Below are 21,163 nucleotides of genomic sequence, written 5' to 3' on the forward strand. Positions count from 1 at the left end.
CCTGGTGATGGGTATTACAGAGGGCACATTCTGCATGGAGCACTGGGTGTTATGCACAAACAATGAATCACGGAACACTACATCTAAAACTAATGATGTAATGTATGGTGATTAACATAACAATAAAAAATTTTTTAAAAAAGGGGGTGATAATTAGAATGGGAAAAATAAACTAACACCACACAATGACCTCATGGAGTTTATGGTCTAATGGAAGAGGCAGACAAATCAAAAGTGTTGCCCAAATGAGTGAAAGTATAAGTAACTGGGAACATGGAAAATGAGATGAACTTCTGGGTACAGATGGCAGACCGGATGCACGCCTTTGCTCTTTTCTGTAGCCGCACCAAATGACAGTAAAGGGACTTTTATGCAAAGGTACAAACCCATGAGGATGAAGCACTGAGAAAAGGACAACAGCAACAGAATACGGGAGGCTGGAGAGCCAAGGGATGAGGGTAGATATTGTGATAGATAGACCCAGAAAATTCAGGCTTCCAGCAGTAGAGGAAGCCATATACTGTTCTCCACCATACACCCTTAGAAAGTTGAGGAGTCAGAGGTACCATTGGGCTCTGAAGGTGGGGAAGCAGCGAGGGGTAACAAACAAAAATTGGTCAAAAGTCTGCTTAAAAAGCAGTCAGAAGTCCAGATCCCTCCTCTACTACACAAGGCTGCCATGAGTCCCTCCCACCCCAGCAGAAGGCTAGAGGCTCATTCTCTGGAGGTGCTTAAACAGAAGGCCTCTGGCCTTGGGGAAGCCAGGACAGATGAAGACGAGTAGAGTGTCAAAAACAGAGGCATTCAGTAAACATTGGCACACTGGACCCCTATCCTCCTTCTCTTCTTGGCAGGAGGTAAGAAGAATCTTCTCTGGGGACTCTGACCAGCCTGAAAAGAATGACCCAAAGACACTACTATGAAGGAATAGCTAATAAACAGCTAAACCAAGTCACCCTCTCATGAAGCTCAGTGGGAAGGAGCTCTTCCCACAAACTCAGAGTTTGCAATCAGCTTTTTAACCCCCAATTCTTAAAATATAAGCAGCTGGGGAAAAAAGACCAATTTGGAGTAAGTAGGAAACGTGCAAGGAGAAAAAAAAATGCTACCTAACATCCTCAGAGACAAGAGAAAGTACTGCGATTATAAAATAAGAACAGGATGTCATAAAACAGGAACTTACAGACCAAAAGAACTCTTGTAAATTCAAAATATGACAGCAGAAACAAAAGACTGAATGGCAAATCAAGATAAAATCTACCAGAAAACTGAGCAAAAAGACAAAGATGAAAAATAGGAGGAAATACTTAAGAAAATTAGGGATCTAGCCCAGGGTTCTAACATCCTAATAGTAGGAATATCAGGAAGAGAGGAAAGAAAAAAGAGGGGAGAAAATCACTAATGAACAGTAGATCTGAAGGACCCAGATTTCTAGCCTAGAGGAACCCAATGAGTTCCTGGAATAATGGATTAAAATAGATACACACACATTATGTACTGTCTCCCCACTCCCCACAAGAAGCACCCTAAGGGCAGAGGTGTCTCTCTTTTTGGTTTGCTGCTCTATCTCAAGGACCTATGGCGGCACCCAGCATATAGTAGATGCTTAATAAATATTTGATGACTTAATGAAAAAAATAAAACAGGTACACACAATGGCATATCATTATGAAACTTCAAAGCATTAGAGAAAATTCTACAACCTTCTAGAGAAAAAGAAACAGATCATATGCAATGGGTCATCAGTCAAAAGGGCTTTAGACTAGTCAACAACACTCAAAGCCAGGAGACAATGGAGCCATGTGCTCAAACTTCCGAAGGAAAATTATTTCTAACCTAGAATTCAATACCCAACCAAACTATCGAGCTAGTTGTAGGAGGAACATATTTTCAGATACGCAAGGTCTCAAAAAGGTTACCTCCTATGTGTTCTTTCTCAGAAAACTACTCAACCAAAAAGAGGGAGAAAAGCAAGAAAGAGGAAGATGGGGGATAGAAGAAACACAAGAGCAAGATAAAGGAACTCCCCAGCATGATGGTGAAGGGAAATCCCAGGATGACAGCTGTGCAGCCAGCAGAGGGGGCAACTAATCAGACTAGAGCAGTCAGAAGGCTCTGGGGACTTACTCCTTCAAGGAGATGGAACCAGGTAGGGGGTATGGGGGAAATAGTTGATGGGGATTAAGAAGAGCACTTGTGATGAGCACCGGGTAATATACGGAACTGCTGAATCACTATATTGTACACCTGAAACGAACATAACACTGTATGTTAACTAACTGGAATTAAAATGAAAACTTACAATTGAAAAAAAAGGAGATGGAACCAACAGACAGCTTCACACGTCTAAACCTCCCAAGAGGATTTAGGAAGCTGGAAATAAGTTTGGGGTAGAATTTGGGGTAGGTGTACAGAAAACAAAGCAAATTCTGGGGAAAACAGAAAGTGATTCAGGAAAAGAAATCTAAGTCTACAAAATGGCTTGGCAGAGAATGGATGGAAGGTAAGAAGGGTATGTGTGAACAGAGTGGGCAGAGGAGGCAAGGGACTAATGCTGTCTTCTTCCACAGTGGGAAGTTAATAGATGGTATGAAACTGAACAATCAGGAAGCAGCAACACAAAGGTAGATTCCCAAAGAACCAGCCAAGAGTAGAAGGTGGTTGCCTCTGGGGAGGAGGACAGCTAGTTTTTGGTAACAGACCTTATAGACCATTTGACTCCCAACCACAAGCATGTAGAACTTTGATAAAAAGAAAATAAAGGTATATGGTACCAGGGGTACGTTACAGGGACATACCTTGAGATAGGGAGGTGGGCTCTGAGCTTCTATTTGAAGGCTAGACGGGGTCTAAAAGGCAAGGAGAGGGGGAGGGGAGGGCGAGGGGGATGAAGGCCAGGCCAGAGGGAGCAGCTGCTGCAGTGGCCTGGGAGGAGGGAGAGGGTGCCATAGGGCAGTGAAGGATCCAGGAGGTCAGAGGAGAGCCCAGCCGAGATGAGGCCGCAGAGGAGGTGGAAGGAACAGACTAAGCAGTACAGAGTTGAGTTTTGTAAAGATCTTTCCTAGAAGGCATGAAGAGCAGTTAGAAGGGGCCAAAGTGGAGAGTGCAGGGAGACCAGCTGGAAGCAAATACAGAAGCCAGGTGTAAGCTGGTGGCACCTCGGGCCAGGGCAGTGGTGAGAAGGTGGTTAGGAGCAACTGAATGGGTTCAGGACCCTTTGGGAAGAAGAACTGGCAGGACCAGACAACAGACTGGGGAGTGTGGAGGCCAGGATTCCTGGCTTTCTGGTGTCGTTGACAAAAGAATCTTTCTATAGATGAGAGAAGAAGAGATTTTTTAAAAAGTCAAGTAGTCCTCTTGGTGACATGGAGATAATACACTATTATCTGAAGGCAGCAGAGAAAGCGCCCCAGGAGAGACTTACTCCATGCTTCCTGGAAACAGATGATGTTCACTCTGCACACAGCGGCCACCTCTGCGATGGATTCTATGCGTCTGTGAAGCGCAGTGACCTGGCAATTCAAAAAGCAAGGATTAGAACCTACTCTCTTCTGTTGGTTGAGACTATTTTCAGAACTCATCCCCAAGGACGAGGAACAACCCCCCACCTAGGCAGCGGCAAGAGGGTGAGGAAGGTGGGGAGGTTCTGATACATCCTACTCGAATAAAGTCCAAAATCTGCAGTAAAAGGTGAAGGTGCATGGGGTGCCCTGGGTGGAAGAGTCAGTTGAGCTTCTGACTCTTGGTTTTGGCTCTGGTCATGATTTCAGAGTTGTGGGATCCAGCCCCGCGTCAGGCTCTGCACTCAGTGGAGTCTGCCTGAGATTCTCTTCCTCTGCCCACTACCCCTCCCCCGCAAGCTCTAAATAAACAAATAAATAAAAGGTGGAGGTGCAGAGGCTCTAGGGTCCCACACACTCAATGCTGCCTTTCAGAGCCTCAGTTTCTTCACCTGGAGAATAGGGAGAACATCATCTGCCCCAAAGGGTTGCACAGAGGAGTGTATAAGCTTATCTGCTATTTACTGCAAGAGGGGACCACACCCAGTGCACACTTTGGCCATCCCCTGGGCTAACTGCTCCTTTTGCCTCAGGACAGAGTCCACTTTCTACCATCCTGTACTCAAGGCTTCCGGTATGACTTGTCCTGCCACTTCCATTTTCCTGTGTGTATCTTATCATTGAATGAATGGATCCCATTTTCCAGGTGTGTCCTCCTTCAGGAATGTAACTTCCCCACTCCACCCAATCTTCCCTGGATGTGTTATTCATGTCATACGTCACCCACAGAGGAGTGACTCTCCCAGCAAAAGGCTGAGCATCAAGAGGTGCCTCAGCATGCCCTGGTAGGTCCCTATGGTGGCGCTGTTCCCATTGTGCTGTTGTGTTCCCCACTGTCTGTCACTCCATTACCCCACGAGCTCCTTAGGGGCAGGAGGAAAGTTGTCTTCACCTTCTTGGTGTCCTCAGCACAATGCCTGGCCCCCAGGAGATGTTTGGAACGTCTGTTCAGAGAAAGACCCGAAGAACCAGGCCGAAAACCCAGAGAGCAACAACTCTTCACGATGCTGTCTCTCCCCTTCAAGACTACACACCAAGGCTCCATGGGTATTTGCTAGGTGCTGACAGTGTGCCGAGTGTGCTCCTAGGTGCCGTGGGGGTGAGAACAGTGTCCCTGCCCCCGACAATCTGGGATGGTTGAGGAAACATACTCACAGTCAATTAATCCAGAGACAAAAAGTGACCTGAGAACCAGAAATCTTTTAATCCAACAAAAGCAGAAGGACCAAAGAGAAAGATGATGCAGAACCTGACCTGGAATCCAATTGACCTTTTCTCGAGAATCCCTAGGAGTTCTGAGGCATGCTGTATCCCCAGGAAACCTCTGCAGAGAAAGCCTTAAAAGTTTGAGCAGCTAGAGGAATGCTGTGAAGAAGTGTAGACCACAAATCGCCTGTGTCTGTGACAACATATTTCTTTAGGGACATACAAGAATGCTGTCACATTTATACTAACCGTAAGGTCATTAGGGAATGCATATCATATTCCCGCACCCTGAGGCACCATCAGCTGACAGACATCTGAGTTTGGTGAGTCCCCACCCACAGGATCACGGATGGACAGACAGGTCCTGACCGGCGTGTGCTAGCAGGTACCCTTCTGGCAAAAGACTGAGAGGCAGAGTTCCAGAGAGAGCTTGAGCCAGACAAAGGGCACCCTCCCCACTGAGAAATGGAACTTCAGATCAATCGCAGGAGAGGACGTGGAGGGGAAGGTGAGAAAAACTGAGGAGCAAGAAGGCAAAGAGAGGGCAGGAGCCAGACAAGAAAGAAGAGCCAGAGATGCGGGCTACAGGGAAGGGGGGTGGCCAGGGCAGAAGCATCTAGATGACCACTCGTGGTGCCTATGGATTTGCAGTGAGTGGCCACCTGGGGACTGTGGACGTGTTCAAAACACAGAGCGGGCCAACTGCTCCGTTTATGTATTTATGGTCAAAAGAGGCTGCACCTGTTTTGCCACAGGGGCATCTGCAGGCAGGGGAGTTCTGTTCTGAACAAGCCCCACACGCACGGTCCGAGGTGGTCTCAGCTGCTCCTCTGCGGCCTCAAAGGCATACCCCTGCAGCTCAAAGTCCCCTTCGGAGGCGGCTTCAAAAGCCCTGCTGGGCAGATCAAGCTTCCTAAGTGGGCAGGAAAGATGGGAAACGATTTGCATGAGGTCTGCTGAGTTGAAAATTCCCCTCCAACCGCCCTGTAGTCACCCATCAGGTAGAGAGGAGGCGGGGGCATCTGGCAAGGAGGCACACAGAGCAACCTAGTGCCAGGGCCCACTCGTGGGAAGCTGGAGCGGGGGCCGGGAGGAGCGGGGGGCCCTGCCTGGTGGAGAACGGACACTACACTGAGTATGGGCTTCACCAGGGAGGTGCCGGGGTCAGGCCTGGCAAAGCCGGGGAGCAGGGAGGGGGGCTGTAGGGTGACTGGTCAAGAGGTTGATGTTTTAGAGCTGCTGACCTCAGGGTGGAGATTAAAGTCTCAGCAGTCAGCACAGAAGAGAGGCAATGGATTTCCAAAAATGTTTGTGGGGCGCCTGGCTGGCTCAGTTGGTTAGGCGACTGCCTTTGGCTCAGGTCATGATCCTGGAGTCCCGGGATCGAGTCCCACATCGGGCTCCCTGCTCAGCGGGGAGTCTGCTTCTCCCTCTGACCCTCCCCCCCTCATGCTCTCTCTCTCATTCTCTCTCTCTCAAATAAATAAATAAAATCTTTAAAAAAAAAATGTGGACTAGAATCAGAGGGCTCTGCTGAACCTGCAGGGTGGGGCAGGCTGTGATAAGACAGGAGCGACTGCTGAGGACAGGGCTTAGGAGATGGCTGGGTAGAGGGGCCGGGACTGATAGCATGAGGGGGGGTCCTGTGACCATTCGCCACTAAGGGTTACAGGTCTCCGGTGAGCCCCTCCCCCCTGTCGTGTTGCTGCTCCCGCCAGGGGCAGTCCTATGCCCGGTGCTGGGGGGCCTGGTGGGACCCAGGTGTCCAGACCAAAGGTGCAGGCGCTCATCCTGGTTTGTGGTTTATTAACAAAGGCAAATGGATTATTTATAAAACCTTCCACCTAAGTGACCACTGGCCAAACGGCAAACACCTCCTGATGCTTGTTGGATGCCGTGCACTGAGGTGAAACCGGCAGGTGCACGGGACATGGCCTCTGGCCAGGAAGGCCTTACCATCTAGGGGCGAGATGGTTATGAAATACTCAGAGAACACATCAAAAAATAATCTGACAGCCATTATCTAATAATAATATTTCTCTCCTACTTTAAATCACTTTCTTAAAGACGTTTCTTTCAAAATCACAGCCCTGTCAGCCCAAGCCCCCTGTCGCCGCCCCCTGCCAGGCGGTTTCCATGTGACGGCCCTGACAGCTCCAAGTTGGGTTCCACCCCTGACAATCAGCTTGCTTTTCAACTAGTCAGGGTTCCGTTCACTTTAGCAGGTTAGAAATAGCAGCATTGCCCACACCGCACCTCCCCTTGCCGTGATTGCCTCAGACACAGTCCTCCTGCCCTCAAGCAGAGGGCTCCCCCCACTACAGCCCTCAGCCCCACGACAAGTCACCATGGAGGACAGGAGAAAAAGGAGAAGGGCTCTGTGTGTCTGTTTCCCCTCAGGCCCTCAGGCGGGGGAGCAGGACCGTTCTTTGGGAGACCTGTTGGCAGGCCTGTCCTCCATCTGGGTCTCATCCCAGGAAGAGAGCAGATCAAAGAGATCTTGTCTCACCTTTGCAAGCCCACCTGTAGCCGTCACCTGGATGACAGATGTCCCTCAGTCTCTGGCTGTCTTTCCTCATCCGATGCCCACAGCTGTTGGCTCTCCCCATCTTTCCATCACCATGAGCCCCGTTATTCTGTGATGTGCAGCCTCCCTGCCTTGTCACTATGTTGAGTGCTGCCTCCATCCCTCCCACACCCAGTTCCCTGCAGACACTCATTCTCCTAGGCTTGAGATGGCACAGGCCAGGCCACTATATCCTCACACAGAGAGAGCCACCCTCAGGTTGTCTAGTCACCCCTACCTTCTGGTTATCCAAGTGGTCCATCACCATGTCCTGCCCCACTTAGTCTGGGAGACCCCAACAGACCCTTGAGCCCCATTCCATAAACAAGTACTGTGCCCATGAAAGGCTTGGCATAGGGATGTGGTGGGATATAGACTGGCTATGGCCCAGCAGGGGGGTGAGGCAGAGACCAGTAGATGAACCACAACCTCAGAAGGGCTCCATGCTGCCGGAAACCCTCCCTTGGTCCCCATAGTCGGCCTTCTGCCCTTCCGCCCCTTATCCTGATATTAAGGCCCCACATGGCCTCACCTCTAATGTCAAGGAGGAGAGCCCATCATTTCCTGCTCTGGCTCCAACATACCCTCCTGGCCCCACCTCCCCCACCAGGGTCAAGGCAGACCTCGTCTGAGGGAGCCCAGCTCCTGCCTCCTCTGCAACCTCTAGCTTCTAGAACTTCATCTTTCTTCTCTAATAGCTCTTTACCATCAGCGTTTTAAATAATTAAACTAGAGCTTTGCTACAAAAGAAACACACGCTCGTTGGGAGAAAAAAATCAAACAGTGGAAAGGATATCAAATGAAAACTGAATTCCCCTCTCCATCACGCCCCTCAGCTCCAGTCCCGAATCTCAGAGACAACCCCTCTTAATAATGTTGTAGGTATTTTTCCAACATTTTCCTATAAGTGTGTAAACTACATTGGTGTCCTTCTGTATATTCTGCTCTCCACTTGCCTTTCTTACTTAACAATATGCATAACTTGGACATTTCTCCCTGTCTCCTACAGACCTATCACATCCACCATTAAAGCTATTTGAGGGGCACCTGGGTGGCTCAGTTGGTTAAGCTCCTGACTTTGGCTCCGGTCATGATCTCAGCATCCTGGGACTGAGCCCCACCCCAGGCTCTGCACTCAGTGGGGAGTCAGCTTCTCCCTCTCCCTCTGCCCCTCCCCCTGCTCATGCTCTCTCAAAAAAAAAAAGCTATTTAAATCTTTCCCATTAAAAAAATAAATAACAGAGAAAAAAAGGAAACACTCCACAGGTCCCTCTTGTTACCTCACTTGCTCTCCTCACCTCCCCTTCATAGGAAGCTTCCCCAAAGCCTTCACCTCTCACACCTTCCTCAGCCCCCTATTCCCTGGGGCCCACTCCCCCACTCTGAATTGCCACCAGCCTTCTGGTTGGCTTTAGCAATGGGAGAGACTCACACTCCTGTCTTCATCCTTCTAGACCTCCCTATACCATTTGACACTCTGTCCCTATCCTGCTTGCTGTCCTTGATACTTGCCCTAGGGCCCCTGATCCCTACTTCCTCACCTCTGGAGTACCATGCAAAGTCTCCACTTCCTCTGATTTTTTTTTTAACAGCAGGTTCTCCTGAATCCCTCCTTGGGCCTGTCCCACTCTGTACGCACTCTTCCGCCTGCAATGAGGACAGTCCCAAGCCCAGCCTCCCCCAGTGAGGACCACCTCTGCACAATTCCTGTAGTGGGTTGAACTGAGGCTCCCCAAAAGATATATCCACATCCTAATACCCAGAACCTGTGAATGAGACCTTATTTGGAAAAAGGACATTTGCAGATGTAATTAAAGATCTCAAGATAAGATCATCCTGGATTATCCAGGCAAGCCCTAAATCTAGTGACCAGTATTCTTATAAGAGATGCCCAGGGGAGAGTCAGGGGGAAGAGAAGGCCATGTAAAGACAGAGGCAGAGATTGGGGTGATGCTGCCACAAGCTAAGGGATGCCAGAAGCCACCAGAAACTAGAGAAGGCAAGGAAGGATTCTCCCCCAGAGCCTCTGGAGAAGTGTGGCCCTGCTGACACCCTGATTTTGTACATCTGGTCTTCAGGACTGTGAGAATAAATTTCTTTTGGTTTAAGCCACCAGTGTGTGGTAATTTGTTCCAGCAGCCCTAGGAAACTGGACAGCATCCCCAATTCAACTCATCAGACTTCCCCAAAGCTGCTCCTCATTAGATGAATGAACCAGCCACCCAATCTGCCTCCTCTGCTGTGTTGGCTATCCGCACCGCTTGCTGACCTCCCAAGACCTCTGGAACCCTTCCTCTTCTTGGCTCCCAGGCACTCTGTTACTTTAGGCCTCCTCATCTTTCACCTGTTCTTTTCAAATTCTTTAAAGACTCCCACCACCATTAGGACAGGTCCCGCTCCCTTAGCATGGTGTACAGAATCCCTGGGCCTACCGTGCCTACTTTTGCCTCCTCCCCACAGCATTCTACACATGCAGTCCCTGAATGAGCATGCTCCCTGGTGTCTGGGCCATGACCCGGAGTACCTGAGCCCTTCCTGTCTCCAAACCAACTTCTCCATCTCCTTCACCTCCACCTCTGTTCATGTACACTCTCTCCAGCTCTCCTTGCATCCTTATCTCACCGTGTATGGCAACCATCAAAAGGCGGAAAGCCCCTCCAAGGGGGGAACCATGTACTCCTAGTGCCCAGGACAAAAATAAACATGCACTAAATGTTTGTTGAATGAATAAATGCTTCTTGGTTTTGGCTGTCTTAAAATTGAGAGTCCATGCTCTTTGAGGATTTCATCTGCCTGGCCTAGGCAAAAGCCCATTTAGCTCATTCACTTGACATACACTTATTAAGCATCGTCTTTGTGCTTGGCACAGCAATTAATCAGGAGAGAAGGTGGTCTTGTGTGGAATGCAGTCAGGAGTCCTGAGGGAGGGGCTGAGGACTCGGGCTCCACCAGGCCTTCACAGAGGTGGCCATGTCAGTCAGGCTATAAGGAGTGAGCAGGGGTTTAAGTGGGAGAAGGTTTTTAAATGACTAATGATTTTCCATCTTCAGTTCACAGTCATGTGCATAGCCAAATCCCATCCAATTGCAAGGACTGAGCAAGTACAAAGGATAATACCCTAGAGGTAAAGCCTGGAAGGCCTCAGTGCTGAGTGGAAGAGAGCCTTTCATGAACAGTTACTATAAGCCAAGCCCTTCAATGAGGCCCAGTCATCACTGGCCAATGGGTGTTGGCTCTCATTTTACCACCCATTATAATTCCTCCCCACTCTGGAGAGATCCAAATGCTCACATAAGGTCCCTCTTGCAAGGTTGTCCTTATCCCAGTCTCTAGAATGTGCCTCAGCCAGTCACTTACATGAGAAACTTGTTTCTCTTTTCCTAAGACTCTTGTGCTTTACCTCTCTCTGACACCACAAACTCTCTCCATTTCTGTTCCCAGAAGAATATGCCCACCTCATCCTTAAAAACAAAACAAACCTATTCCCATCCTGAGACCCTTCCTTTAAGACACCTTCAACACCTTCAACTCTAAGACGCTTCCCTCTTGACAGGTATGGTGGTAAGTAGTAGGTCAGCATGATTTCACTGGAGGGACCTTGAAGGTCATCCAGTCCCAGGTATCCCTCTTTGGGTATGAAGAGCCCTTTTCAACAGAGTTCTGTACCACTCCTACCCCCAAAGGCAGTTGTTCTACCTTTACCATCCACTAGCCCTGTTCACTAGCGGATGGTGAAGTTCACTTTATGTCCTCTTAGATCTGAGATCTGGCCTCCCTGCAGTAACTCCACTGCAGCCAGTGGCTGGGAACCACTGACCCAATCAACACCCTTGAGTTTCAGGTTTATCAGTTTCCTGCCTCAAGGTCACTGCCACAAGGTCAGGAAGTGCACAGTCTGGCTTGGGGGGCGGGGAGCCCACCAGTGGGCAAGGAAGTGGAAGGAGATTAAGTCAGAAGCTGCATGGGTTCAGAGTTTGGATTTCATTCTAAGAGCCATGGGAATCCTTCAGAGTTTTTTATTTTTTTTAAAGATTCCATCCATTATTTGAGAGAGAGAGCATGCACACACAAGGTGGGGGGGCCCGAGGGAGGGGAAGAAGCAAGCTCCGCGCTGAGCAGGAAGCCCAACCAGGGGCTGGATCCCAGGACCCCAGGATCATGACCTGAGCCAAAGGCAGATGCTTAACCGACTGAGCCACCCAGGTGCCCCTCCTTCAAAGAGTTTTAGGCAAAGGAGCAACAAGATATGATTTACATCTTTGGGTTGCTTGGAGAAAAGTGGATTGAAGAGAACCAAGAGTGAAAATGTCTTCCAGCTTTGTATACCCAGTGTCCAGCAGTGCACTAACCTCAGAATGTCCTAGTGATGCATACGACTGGCTGCGAGTGGAAAAACATTTGCACTAAGTGTGGTAACTAACTCCTGGGCCTTGCCAATGGGAAAGATTCCTACTCTAACCAGATTCAGCCAGCCTCTACCTCGGGGATCTGCCAGAGGCCCAGTCAGTGCAGGAAGTAAGGGCTGGGCCTGGACAGTCAGGTGACTTGCTAGGGGCTCTGGCTGGAAGCACTGACCCAGACAGACCCCCAGAGCATAGGCCTGCCTCTGGGGAGGAAGCTGGTCACTGGAAGTAGGTAAAGAGAGCTGGGTGGCCACAGGGAAAGCGACAGAGAGCAAAACTGTCCTTTCCCTTCCAGGTTCTTTTCCCCTTCCGAGTTCTGGGCAACAAGGGGAGAACTGGCTTGTAAAGGTCACTCGGGGGCTGGGGAACCCCTGAGGCCCAGAGCCATCACATCTAGATCTCCTAGGGCCTCTGCTCACCAACTCCGATCTTCATGGCCCCCTCAGAACCCTTCAGATCCTGAAGCACTCTCCCTGGTTCCCCAGACCCACACTCGCTGGCCCCAAGGTCTCCCCACCCGAGCCTCTGGGCCCCAGACCTGGTTTCCTTGCCATAGAGAATGCGTTTCACCTCCCTCAAGTCTGCGGGTGGCAGGTGCTTCTCCAAACATTGCTCCAGGGACTCCCATTCAGGCCCCGCCATGGCTGGAGTCTGCAAGTGCGGATGAGGCGCTGATGTCCAGACTAATACTGCCTACCCTTTGCCCCCAGAAAGAGGAGAAGGAGGAGCCAACAACCAGGTCCGCGCACGCGCTCTCCTCTCTACCCGCGCACCTCCGGCCCCTGGAGGGCTCACGTGAGGCACGCCCCCTCCTCGCGCCTTCCAAGGCTTCGCGGGGGGGACCGCCCCTTGCCCTTCGCGCCTCCTTCCGCACGCGCCAGGACACGCCCCTTCCACGGGCGGGACTGCCCCGAGCCCTCGCGCCTCAGCTGCACGCCCGGGGCGGCTGCTGCTCCATACTTGCGGCCTTTGGAGGCTCTCGCGCCGGTCCCCAGAAGCGTTCTGTTACCCTCTCACTCTCCCTCGCCCTCCGGTTCCTGGCCGGAGGTGTCGGGCGGGACCGAGAACCCGGAGAGGCGGTGAGGGAGCCCTGGGCGCAGCCTCCGGGGGCCAGCGGCGCGGTCTGAGGTAAATGCCTGGCCCGCTCGGTCGCACCGTCGTGGGGCCGGTTCCCGCCGCAGCCAGTGGGCAGGGCTTCTCCCCGCCCCGACCTCGGTCTCCGGTCGGCGGAACCGGGGCTGCCGGCCGGGCCGGCGCGCCGCACGGGACTGCGGAGGAAGGTACGGGACGAGTTTCAGTGTCCCAAGGGCAGTAACTGCACCACCGTTTTCCAGTGCCCCTATTTGTGAGAACTTATGGCTTCCCCCGCCCCGGCCCACCCCGCCCCCCATCCCCGGCGGGGCCAGGCTGGGAGGCTCTGGCCGCACGCGCCCACTCCGGGCTTCGGGGTTGGAGCCTGGCCAGCGCTTCATCTGAGCGAAGGGCCACGTGATCCCATGCGCTTTCGTGGAGTGAATACCGCAAAATGCTGGGTCCCCGGGCAGGGAGCTCACCCTCCGGGCCCTTGGGCCCCCTCTCAGCTCTGCCGTCTGCAGTGGATGTGCCCGCATGGGCACTTTGCTGGGAGGGGGGCGCTTTAGACTCAATGAGATGATAGGGGTGAGGCCCCTCTCGCAGTTCCCGCCGAACCAGAGAGTGCTACCCCCTCAGGAGCCAAAGATCTACTTTTCAGCCCAACTGAGCATTAGAACAGAGAAGCTTAACTCTGAGAAGAAACCAGTCGGCCCAAATCTTGGTTAAGCAACTTGCAAACCTTGTGACTCCAGGAAAGTTATTCAGACACTCTGACCTGTTGCTTTATCTGTAAAATAGGAATACAACTACCTTGCAGGTTTGTTTAAAAGTAAGATAAGATAGGGTTGCCCCCGTGGCTTAGTTGGTTGTGCATCCGACTTTTAGCTCAGTTCAGGTCTTGATCTTAGGGCCGTCAGGTCAAGCCCCGCGTTGGGCTCCCCGCTGAGCGTGGAGCCTACTTAAAAAATAAAAAAGTAAGATAAGATAAGCACAAAAGGATCTAAAAGCAGATGCTGTAGACCAAATGCTTTAGATATTTTATATAAGTCAATAACTCACAAGTTTTGGCCATTGTTTTGATAAATGTTAACCGACTGCTTCTAGTATCTGATGGAGCTCCCTTTTCAAGAATGCAAACTTTGGCTGAGGCTTTTTGTATGTTAAGGCTCTGAGATAAGGACAAGACGCAGAGAACAAGACCTAGTACTTTTTCTTCTTGGTTTAAGGTAGGGACAAACTTGTAAATACTTATAGATACAGCAGATTTAAATATCTGATGTGGAAAAGGTATACATTATGCTATGGAATTCAGAGGAAGGGGTGATTTTTGGCCTAGAAAAGGAAATTGTTGAAGGCCCAAGGAAGAGTTCTCATTGCTAACTCTAAGTGCCTCAAAGGAAACTTGACCCCCCAACCCCAGGCCTGTTATTATCTTTTGTATGGTATTTCCTATTTTAGTTAATGGCCTCACTGCCCACTCATTTTGCCAAGCCTTTGAGAGTCATCCCCAACTCCACGTTCTTTCTTTCCCTCCAAGGAAGCATCAAATTCTGCTGAATTTATCTCCCAAATTTTGTTAAAATCCTTCCCCCTCCCACCTCATGCCTATAATCATATCTTTTGCTTGAATTGTTGTTAGTCTTCTAACTTATCCCTATACCTCTGATGTCTATCCTTAGTTATCTTTCTAAAACTGATATCTTACCATCCTTTGTACCCTCTCATTCAATGTCTCCCTACCTGGAATGACCTTTTATCTTCTGTTTTGTGAGCTCCTACTCATCCTGCAAGATGCATCTCAAATATCGCCTCCTCTGTATTGTCTTCTCCAATTGGTCCAGGAAAAGTATAGATTTCACTAACCCTTTATGGATACCTCTGTTAGAGCATTTATCAAAAACTATTGTGTAATTATTTCTGAGCTCTGGGCAGGAACTGGGTCTGATCTACTTTTGTATCTACAGGGCTCTGGCACTCAATAAATGACTGTTGAAGGAATTAATTCTGATGGGATCAAGAACAGATTCATTAAGGTGGTGACATTTGAGCTGGATCTTGAAGCAGAAGTAGAAACTATTATTACTAGTTAAATTGCTTAATCCATCTTTCCCTATTGTTCCGTGACAGGTCATTCACACTAGGTCATTATAAACCAGGGTTTCACAAATATGAAGTGCTAACTTGAGACGGATTTAAAAAAAAAAGTTGTATTTAAATTTTTATATTTGCCTAAGATTTATTTTTCACTCTAAATGGTAAGACACATCACTAGATCCTTCTATGGTAATCATTAAAAAAGACTTTAAGCTCTGCCCTAGTTTCTTTTTGAAATACCCAGCCAAGCCCCAAAGGTTTTAATTGCATGCAAGCGTACTAGAATGAGGGACTCCTTGTTTTGAACACCAACTCGTTTTGTGGCAACATGGTGTGGTTTATGGATATATAATCATTTGAGTGTATACAAACATGAACAGGAAGAATAGAGTATACCCCAACCTCAATATGGTGGTTATTTCTGGAGAAGGTGGTAGGGGAATGGGATAGAGGAATGGGCATCATCGGCTGATACATAATATTTTAATTCTTTTTAAAAAAAGATTCAAAGCATTAAAGTGCCATTTCCTGTCAAAAAAGATTCAAAGCATATGATGTTAACATTTTAAAAATCTGGATATTTGTTATTATGCTTTTCTTTATATTTGAAATATTTTATTAAAAATTATTTTATAGAAGAGAGAGCCTTAGGCCAGGAACAGGAAATCTACAGTGTCGTCTGGGTTCAATCTTTATCTCAGTTTTCCTGTTGTAAGAAAGGTTGGTGAGGGGCAAGAGGCTGGGAAGACAGTTTATAGAGATGAACTAAGCCTTTCCTAATTCTTTTTTCTTTTTTTTTTAAAGATTTTATTTATTTATTTGAGAGAGAGAGAATGAGAGAGAGCACATGAGAGGGGGGAGGGTCAGAGGGAGAAGCAGACTCCCTGCTGAGCAGGGAGCCCGATGCGGGACTCGATCCAGGGACTCCAGGATCATGACCTGAGCCGAAGGCAGTCGCTTAACCAACTGAGCCACCCAGGCGCCCCGCCTTTCCTACTTCTAACAAAATATGATTCTAATAATCTAGTCATATATAAATTTCTCTGTTAACATTCTTATTTGTGACAAAAGAGTTTCATTATAGAAGCTGATTTATTAGAAAGAGCTCATTTGTTAGAAATGTACTAGTGTCTGTTTTTAGGTGTTACTTTTAAATTCACAGTGTGCGTTAATCTTGATTCTTAAGGAAAGTGTTTAAAGTACTATGGCCTTGAAGAACTAAAATTTTATAATCATTGCTGAGCAGTCTTGCAAAGGCTATGACGCGGAGATCCCACCTGTTCTCTTTTCTCCTTCGAGCAAGAGGGCTGCTTATACTGTCATTTAGCACTTTACAACACACACAAGCTTTTGCCTCTTTTTGTCCCATTTCATCCTCCCAGTACTACTGTGAACTATGGGGCAGGGGTTTTTGGTATTTGTCAGATTTCCAAGTTAAACATGACACTTACTGGAAATGAAAATACAGGAGCCAATATTTCACTGATAGTCATGGGGGAAAGATCTGAGGTGACCTGATTTCTAAGCAACTTTCTAAAGACCCAATTCCTATCTTAATTTGTCCCTACGTGATGTCCCTTAGTTCAGAAGTCACAGTTCTTCTTTATTTGCTAGGGTTCATTTTATAATAATTATTATTATTATCCTTATGTAGACTTCAGTGTCCCACATGAAGGAGTTTTGGAATAGCATACCCAAGCTGACTGAAAATGGATTTTGTAGCAGCGAAGAGCCAACCCAGCTAAAATGGTGACTTTGTCTGTCAATGGTGAAGTTTCTTTGCTTTTTAGTGGCCTGAATGTTTTGTCTTGTGTTTTGCTTTATCCCTTGTTTTGCTTGCTTCTCCTCTCATGACTAGGCATGTTCTTCCCTTCAAGGCCTTCTTTACTCATTAAACTTGCATAATACACGTTAATATTGGTTGACCAAAACTGAAATGCATTGATCAACTCCAGTCTAGTAAGGTCCTCTTCAAATCCTGCCAGAAGGAACCTCTGATAGTGTGTCAGGCATACACACTCTTAGAGGCCCTGAGAGAGATATTTAGATCAGGAAACCCCACCCTTCAGATAACATCATTCAACAGCCTTAGTTTTTTTTCTGGAATATGACCTATCTGATGCATTCCTATTGCTACTTACACATTCCTTGTACAGGCTCTCATCATTTCTTAAATTACTTCAACCAACTCATAATCAGTCTTTCTGCCTCCCAACTTCAAATTCCCCCTTGGTCTTGGTTCCCAGGGTGATCTGTTCTTCAATGGCACTCCATTAGTTTAGTCCGAAGTCCAAGAGTGCATGGAATAAGGCCCTCTAACTGGACCTTATTTCGTATTACCACTCTTCCCTGCCCTATACTTTGGGCTCCAGTATTGTCCAACTGCTGCCAGTTGTACAAACATTCCATACCATTTCACACCGCTGTCTTTGCTCAGCTCCTTCTTCACTTAGATAGTTCTTACCCAAGCCTTAAATTCAAGTATCTCTTCAATAAAGCCTTTCCTGGCTCCTTCAGGCTTACCTAAATTCCCACTTCTGTGTTGCCATAATATTCAATCTGTGAAGTTTCTTGAGGATAGAGGTATGACATATCTTTGAATCTACAGAGCTTTGCATATAACTGGAGCTCAATAAATGATTGTTGAACCAAATTGAACACCACATCAGTTATAAATGTTTATAGTCACTTGATGAGTCCTTTTTATGTACATTGACTCAGTAGCTACTGATTTAGCCTGCTTTTTAAAAAGACCACAACTGGCTGGGGCAGATTCATGTTCCTCTCCTTTCAGTAACACTCTCAGATGTCTTTGCTGCACGCTGATCATATAGGATACAAGTAGTCCAAATCCTTGAGTGGCTCTCAACAACAATAGATATTGGGGGAAGGAGTCCATCCTGGGGGACTACTTCATATAGCACAGCTCTGTTTACTGGGAAGTTGCGGTTTAATAGGTCATGGTTCATCTCTCTCTAATTAGCCTCCTGGTTCATATTTCCTTGGATTGAGAGTTTGGTGGCATCCTTGGCCATAACATTCTTGAGTTATAGATAATACATTTCAGACCCCGTTTTCAGAAAGTCCTAGGTATAGGTAAGAGCTGCCTACTTGTATTTTGAGAAACAGTACAGTGTAACAGAAAGAACATTGAATCAGGTATATAAACAGGTTCTAATCCTGGTTTTGCTATTAGGTAATTGCAGCTTTAGGTAAATTACTTGATACCACTTCCTAATCTCTTAAATTTTTTTTAGAGATTTATTTATTTGGCAGAGAGAGAGATAATGAGAGCAGGAACACAAGCAGGGGGAGTGGGAGAGGGAGAAGCAGGCTTCCCGCCAAGCAGAGAGCTCAATGCAGGGCTCAATCCCAGGACCCTGGGATCATGACCTGAGCCGAAGGCAGATGCTTAACGACTGAGCCACCCAGGTGCTCCCTAATCTCTTAATTTAAAGGTATTGAGCTAATTCTCATAAATTCTATGGTTTTATTATTGCTAGAGTTTGACATCTCTCAAGTGTTGTAACAACTGATTTCATTGAGACCCTCCCCCTTTTTTTATGTGGATGGCAAGGGCAAGTGGAGCACATGTGCCTGACACCTGCAGGAGAGCTTCTTGGACATTAGTGCCTTAAGGCCAGGACTGGTCCACACTTACTTTGGATTGCCACGGTACAGCGGGAGCTGCACTGGGCTAGAAATCCAAGAACTAGGGGTTCAACCCTGGTCCTATACTTTTTGGTTATGTAACTATAGACAAGTCATGACCTTTCTGAACCTCAGTTTCTTTATCTATAAATAAGAATAATAATACCCATTCCACTTCCTTTGATTTGAAAGAATCAAATAAGTTGAAATATCTTTGAAAATCTATACAGTGTTATCTCTGTAAGATAATTATTTTTAATTGAGGAAGAGGTGTTTGAATATACTATTTCCGTGGGTAACCACACACACACACACACACACACACACACACACCATCCTTAATGTACTGGATATTTATCTTTGAGGTATTTTACCAGTGGTGATAATGCCTTTGCACTGAATCGTTTACACGCTTTCTACCAGTTCTTCTGGTGATAAATAGCATTTTGAACATTGAGTAATTTTTGAGGAAGGCTGCAGTCTGAGGCCATGAAATAAAGCAAAGTTGACTCTTGGAAGCTGAAATCTAGTCCATGAACCATCACTAGTTTTTTAATCATTTAGGCTAGCCAACTAAGCACAGGCTCATGTATCATTAGGAATGCAAAATCCCAGGTTGACTTTTTGGGACCCAAATTTCATGAAATATCAATGTGGTAAATAAAGCTGCTTCTCAAGAAAACCAAAACCCAAAACAAAAAACCAACCTTCTTTTCTACTTCCTTCTCCTCCCAAAACAGTTACATAAATATGCAATGGGCTTAGCAGCAAAACATGTGGCATTTAGAGATAGTTGTCTCTCAGCTCAATGTGAGCCAGCAGTGTGTTGTGGCTGCCGAAAAAAGCTGTTAAGGTCTTAGGTTGCATATTGAGAGGTGTAGTATCTAAAGCACACCTGAAATTTATCTAGCTCTGGGTTGGATACAAGGTATATAAATCATCTTGAATACATCCAGAAAAGAAAGAGTAATGTTGGTGAGAACATTTAACAACAACAACAACAAATAGTCAAAGGCACTGGGAACATTTATGTAGCAAAACAAAGCAAACAAAGTCAGGAAGAATATTGTCATTTTATTCAAATATCTGAAGGTGGCCGCATGTAAGAGGTTTATAGTTGTTCCATTTGGCCCTAAGGAGAGGAGCTGGAGTCAATGGATAGAAACTCAGGGAGGCATATTTCAACCCAAAGCAGTTATTTTCAACAGGTGGTACAAAATGAAATAGGCTGGCTCTGCAGGCAATGAGTTCTCAGTCATTCTGGGTGTTCAAGGATGGTCCAGATGACCACTTGGTGGGAGTATTGTAGAAGAAAGTCAGTCATCAGATGGATAGTTGAACCAGATAGTCCATGATTTGTGTATATTGCTTTAATAAGAACAACAACAAAAAAAACCCCAACAACTTAGGCATATCAAATCCAAAGAACCATACGCAGACCATAGAATAACACAAGACAGTTTGGTGTCTGAAAAAGTATAAGTCAGCAAGTGTAATTTTACTGAAGAACTAGGTGATGAGAAGATTTCATTATTAATATTAGTAGTAGTTTTGTATTTTTTTTAATATTTTATTTACTTACTTGAGAGAGAGTGAGAAAGCATTAGAGGGGAGAGGGTCAGAGGGAGAAGCAGACTCCCCGCTGAGCTGGAAGCCCAGTGTGGGACTCGATCCCAGGACTCTGGGATCATGACCTGAGCCAAAGGCAGTCACTTAACCACCTGAGCCACCCAGGCACTCAAGTAGTATAGTATTTGGTAAGGTTGATTTTAAAGGAAAAGGACCATTTTTACTGCTCGTATGAGTGGACCTAGATTCTAGGACCTAATGATGACTGGAGTTTTGGTCGCAGAATCAGAGGATGAAACAACCAGTTTGTGGTTGTAAAAAGTAATTTCAACTTGGAAGTGGTTGGGGCTCTATTAAAAGGGGAAAAAAACACTGTATGGGGATTAAGAGACCAAGCAGGTACACAGCTGTACACAGTCTAAGGGTGAAACAAGTATACAGAAAGAATTAGATATTTGTAAAGCCAAGCTAAACAGATTTGTGTTCTGTACTTTATTTGGCACCTTAGATAACTGGCATCTTGAAATCCTCACTGAAGCAAAGTAGATTTTGTGCTCTGAGAGGCTGTAGTGTGTGCTAATGATCCATCACGGAGTGCTTGCAGTATTGTAATAAGGTACCAGGTTCTTTGCCCCACCAACAACCTTACCACTGGCAAGTCCTGCCCTTAGTCCCAGCATCTGAGTCCTACTGCCTATCTCAACCTTGCTGCTAGTCCTGCCTGAATGAATGCCCCAGATCGGATAACTAGTCTACTATATTTGAAGCATTAAGCCTTCTTGCACTCCAGCTCAGTAATGGAAGCTACATTTTGTTTCCTTAAACCCATCACAGTGCACTGTCACCTTTCAAACTTAGCACTGCCAAAGACTTGAATCTAGATTTTGAGTCTCATTCTGGTTGCTGGGCCCTGCTAGTTCTTTTTGTTGTTGTTTAAGATTGATTTATTCATTTGAGAGAGAGAGAGAGAGCACAGCAGGGGGAGGAGCAGAGGGAGAAGGAGAGGGAGAGAATCCCAAGCCGACTCCCCGCTGAGTGCA

At 47.1% G+C, this 21,163-nt stretch overlaps 1 protein-coding gene across 1 annotated transcript in view; it reads right to left on the reverse strand.

Annotated features, from left to right (window-relative positions):
* The window catches only part of UPB1 (beta-ureidopropionase 1), a 31,780-nt gene extending 19,318 nt beyond the window's left edge, over positions 1 to 12,462 (reverse strand). The window contains exons 1-3 of the mRNA XM_081801724.1: positions 12,274 to 12,462; positions 5,508 to 5,679; positions 3,425 to 3,512 (exon numbers count right to left, since the gene is read on the reverse strand). Coding sequence (XP_081657850.1) covers positions 3,425 to 3,512; positions 5,508 to 5,679; positions 12,274 to 12,377 — 364 coding nt within the window. The 5' untranslated portion in view covers positions 12,378 to 12,462. The remainder of the gene's footprint in view (positions 1 to 3,424; positions 3,513 to 5,507; positions 5,680 to 12,273) is intronic.
* Positions 12,463 to 21,163: the final 8,701 nt, after the last annotated feature.

The sequence above is a fragment of the Leptonychotes weddellii genome, chromosome 13, assembly GCF_054177405.1.
Source record: "Leptonychotes weddellii isolate Sample4059 chromosome 13, ASM5417740v2, whole genome shotgun sequence".
Classification (NCBI taxonomy): Eukaryota; Metazoa; Chordata; class Mammalia; order Carnivora; family Phocidae; genus Leptonychotes; species Leptonychotes weddellii.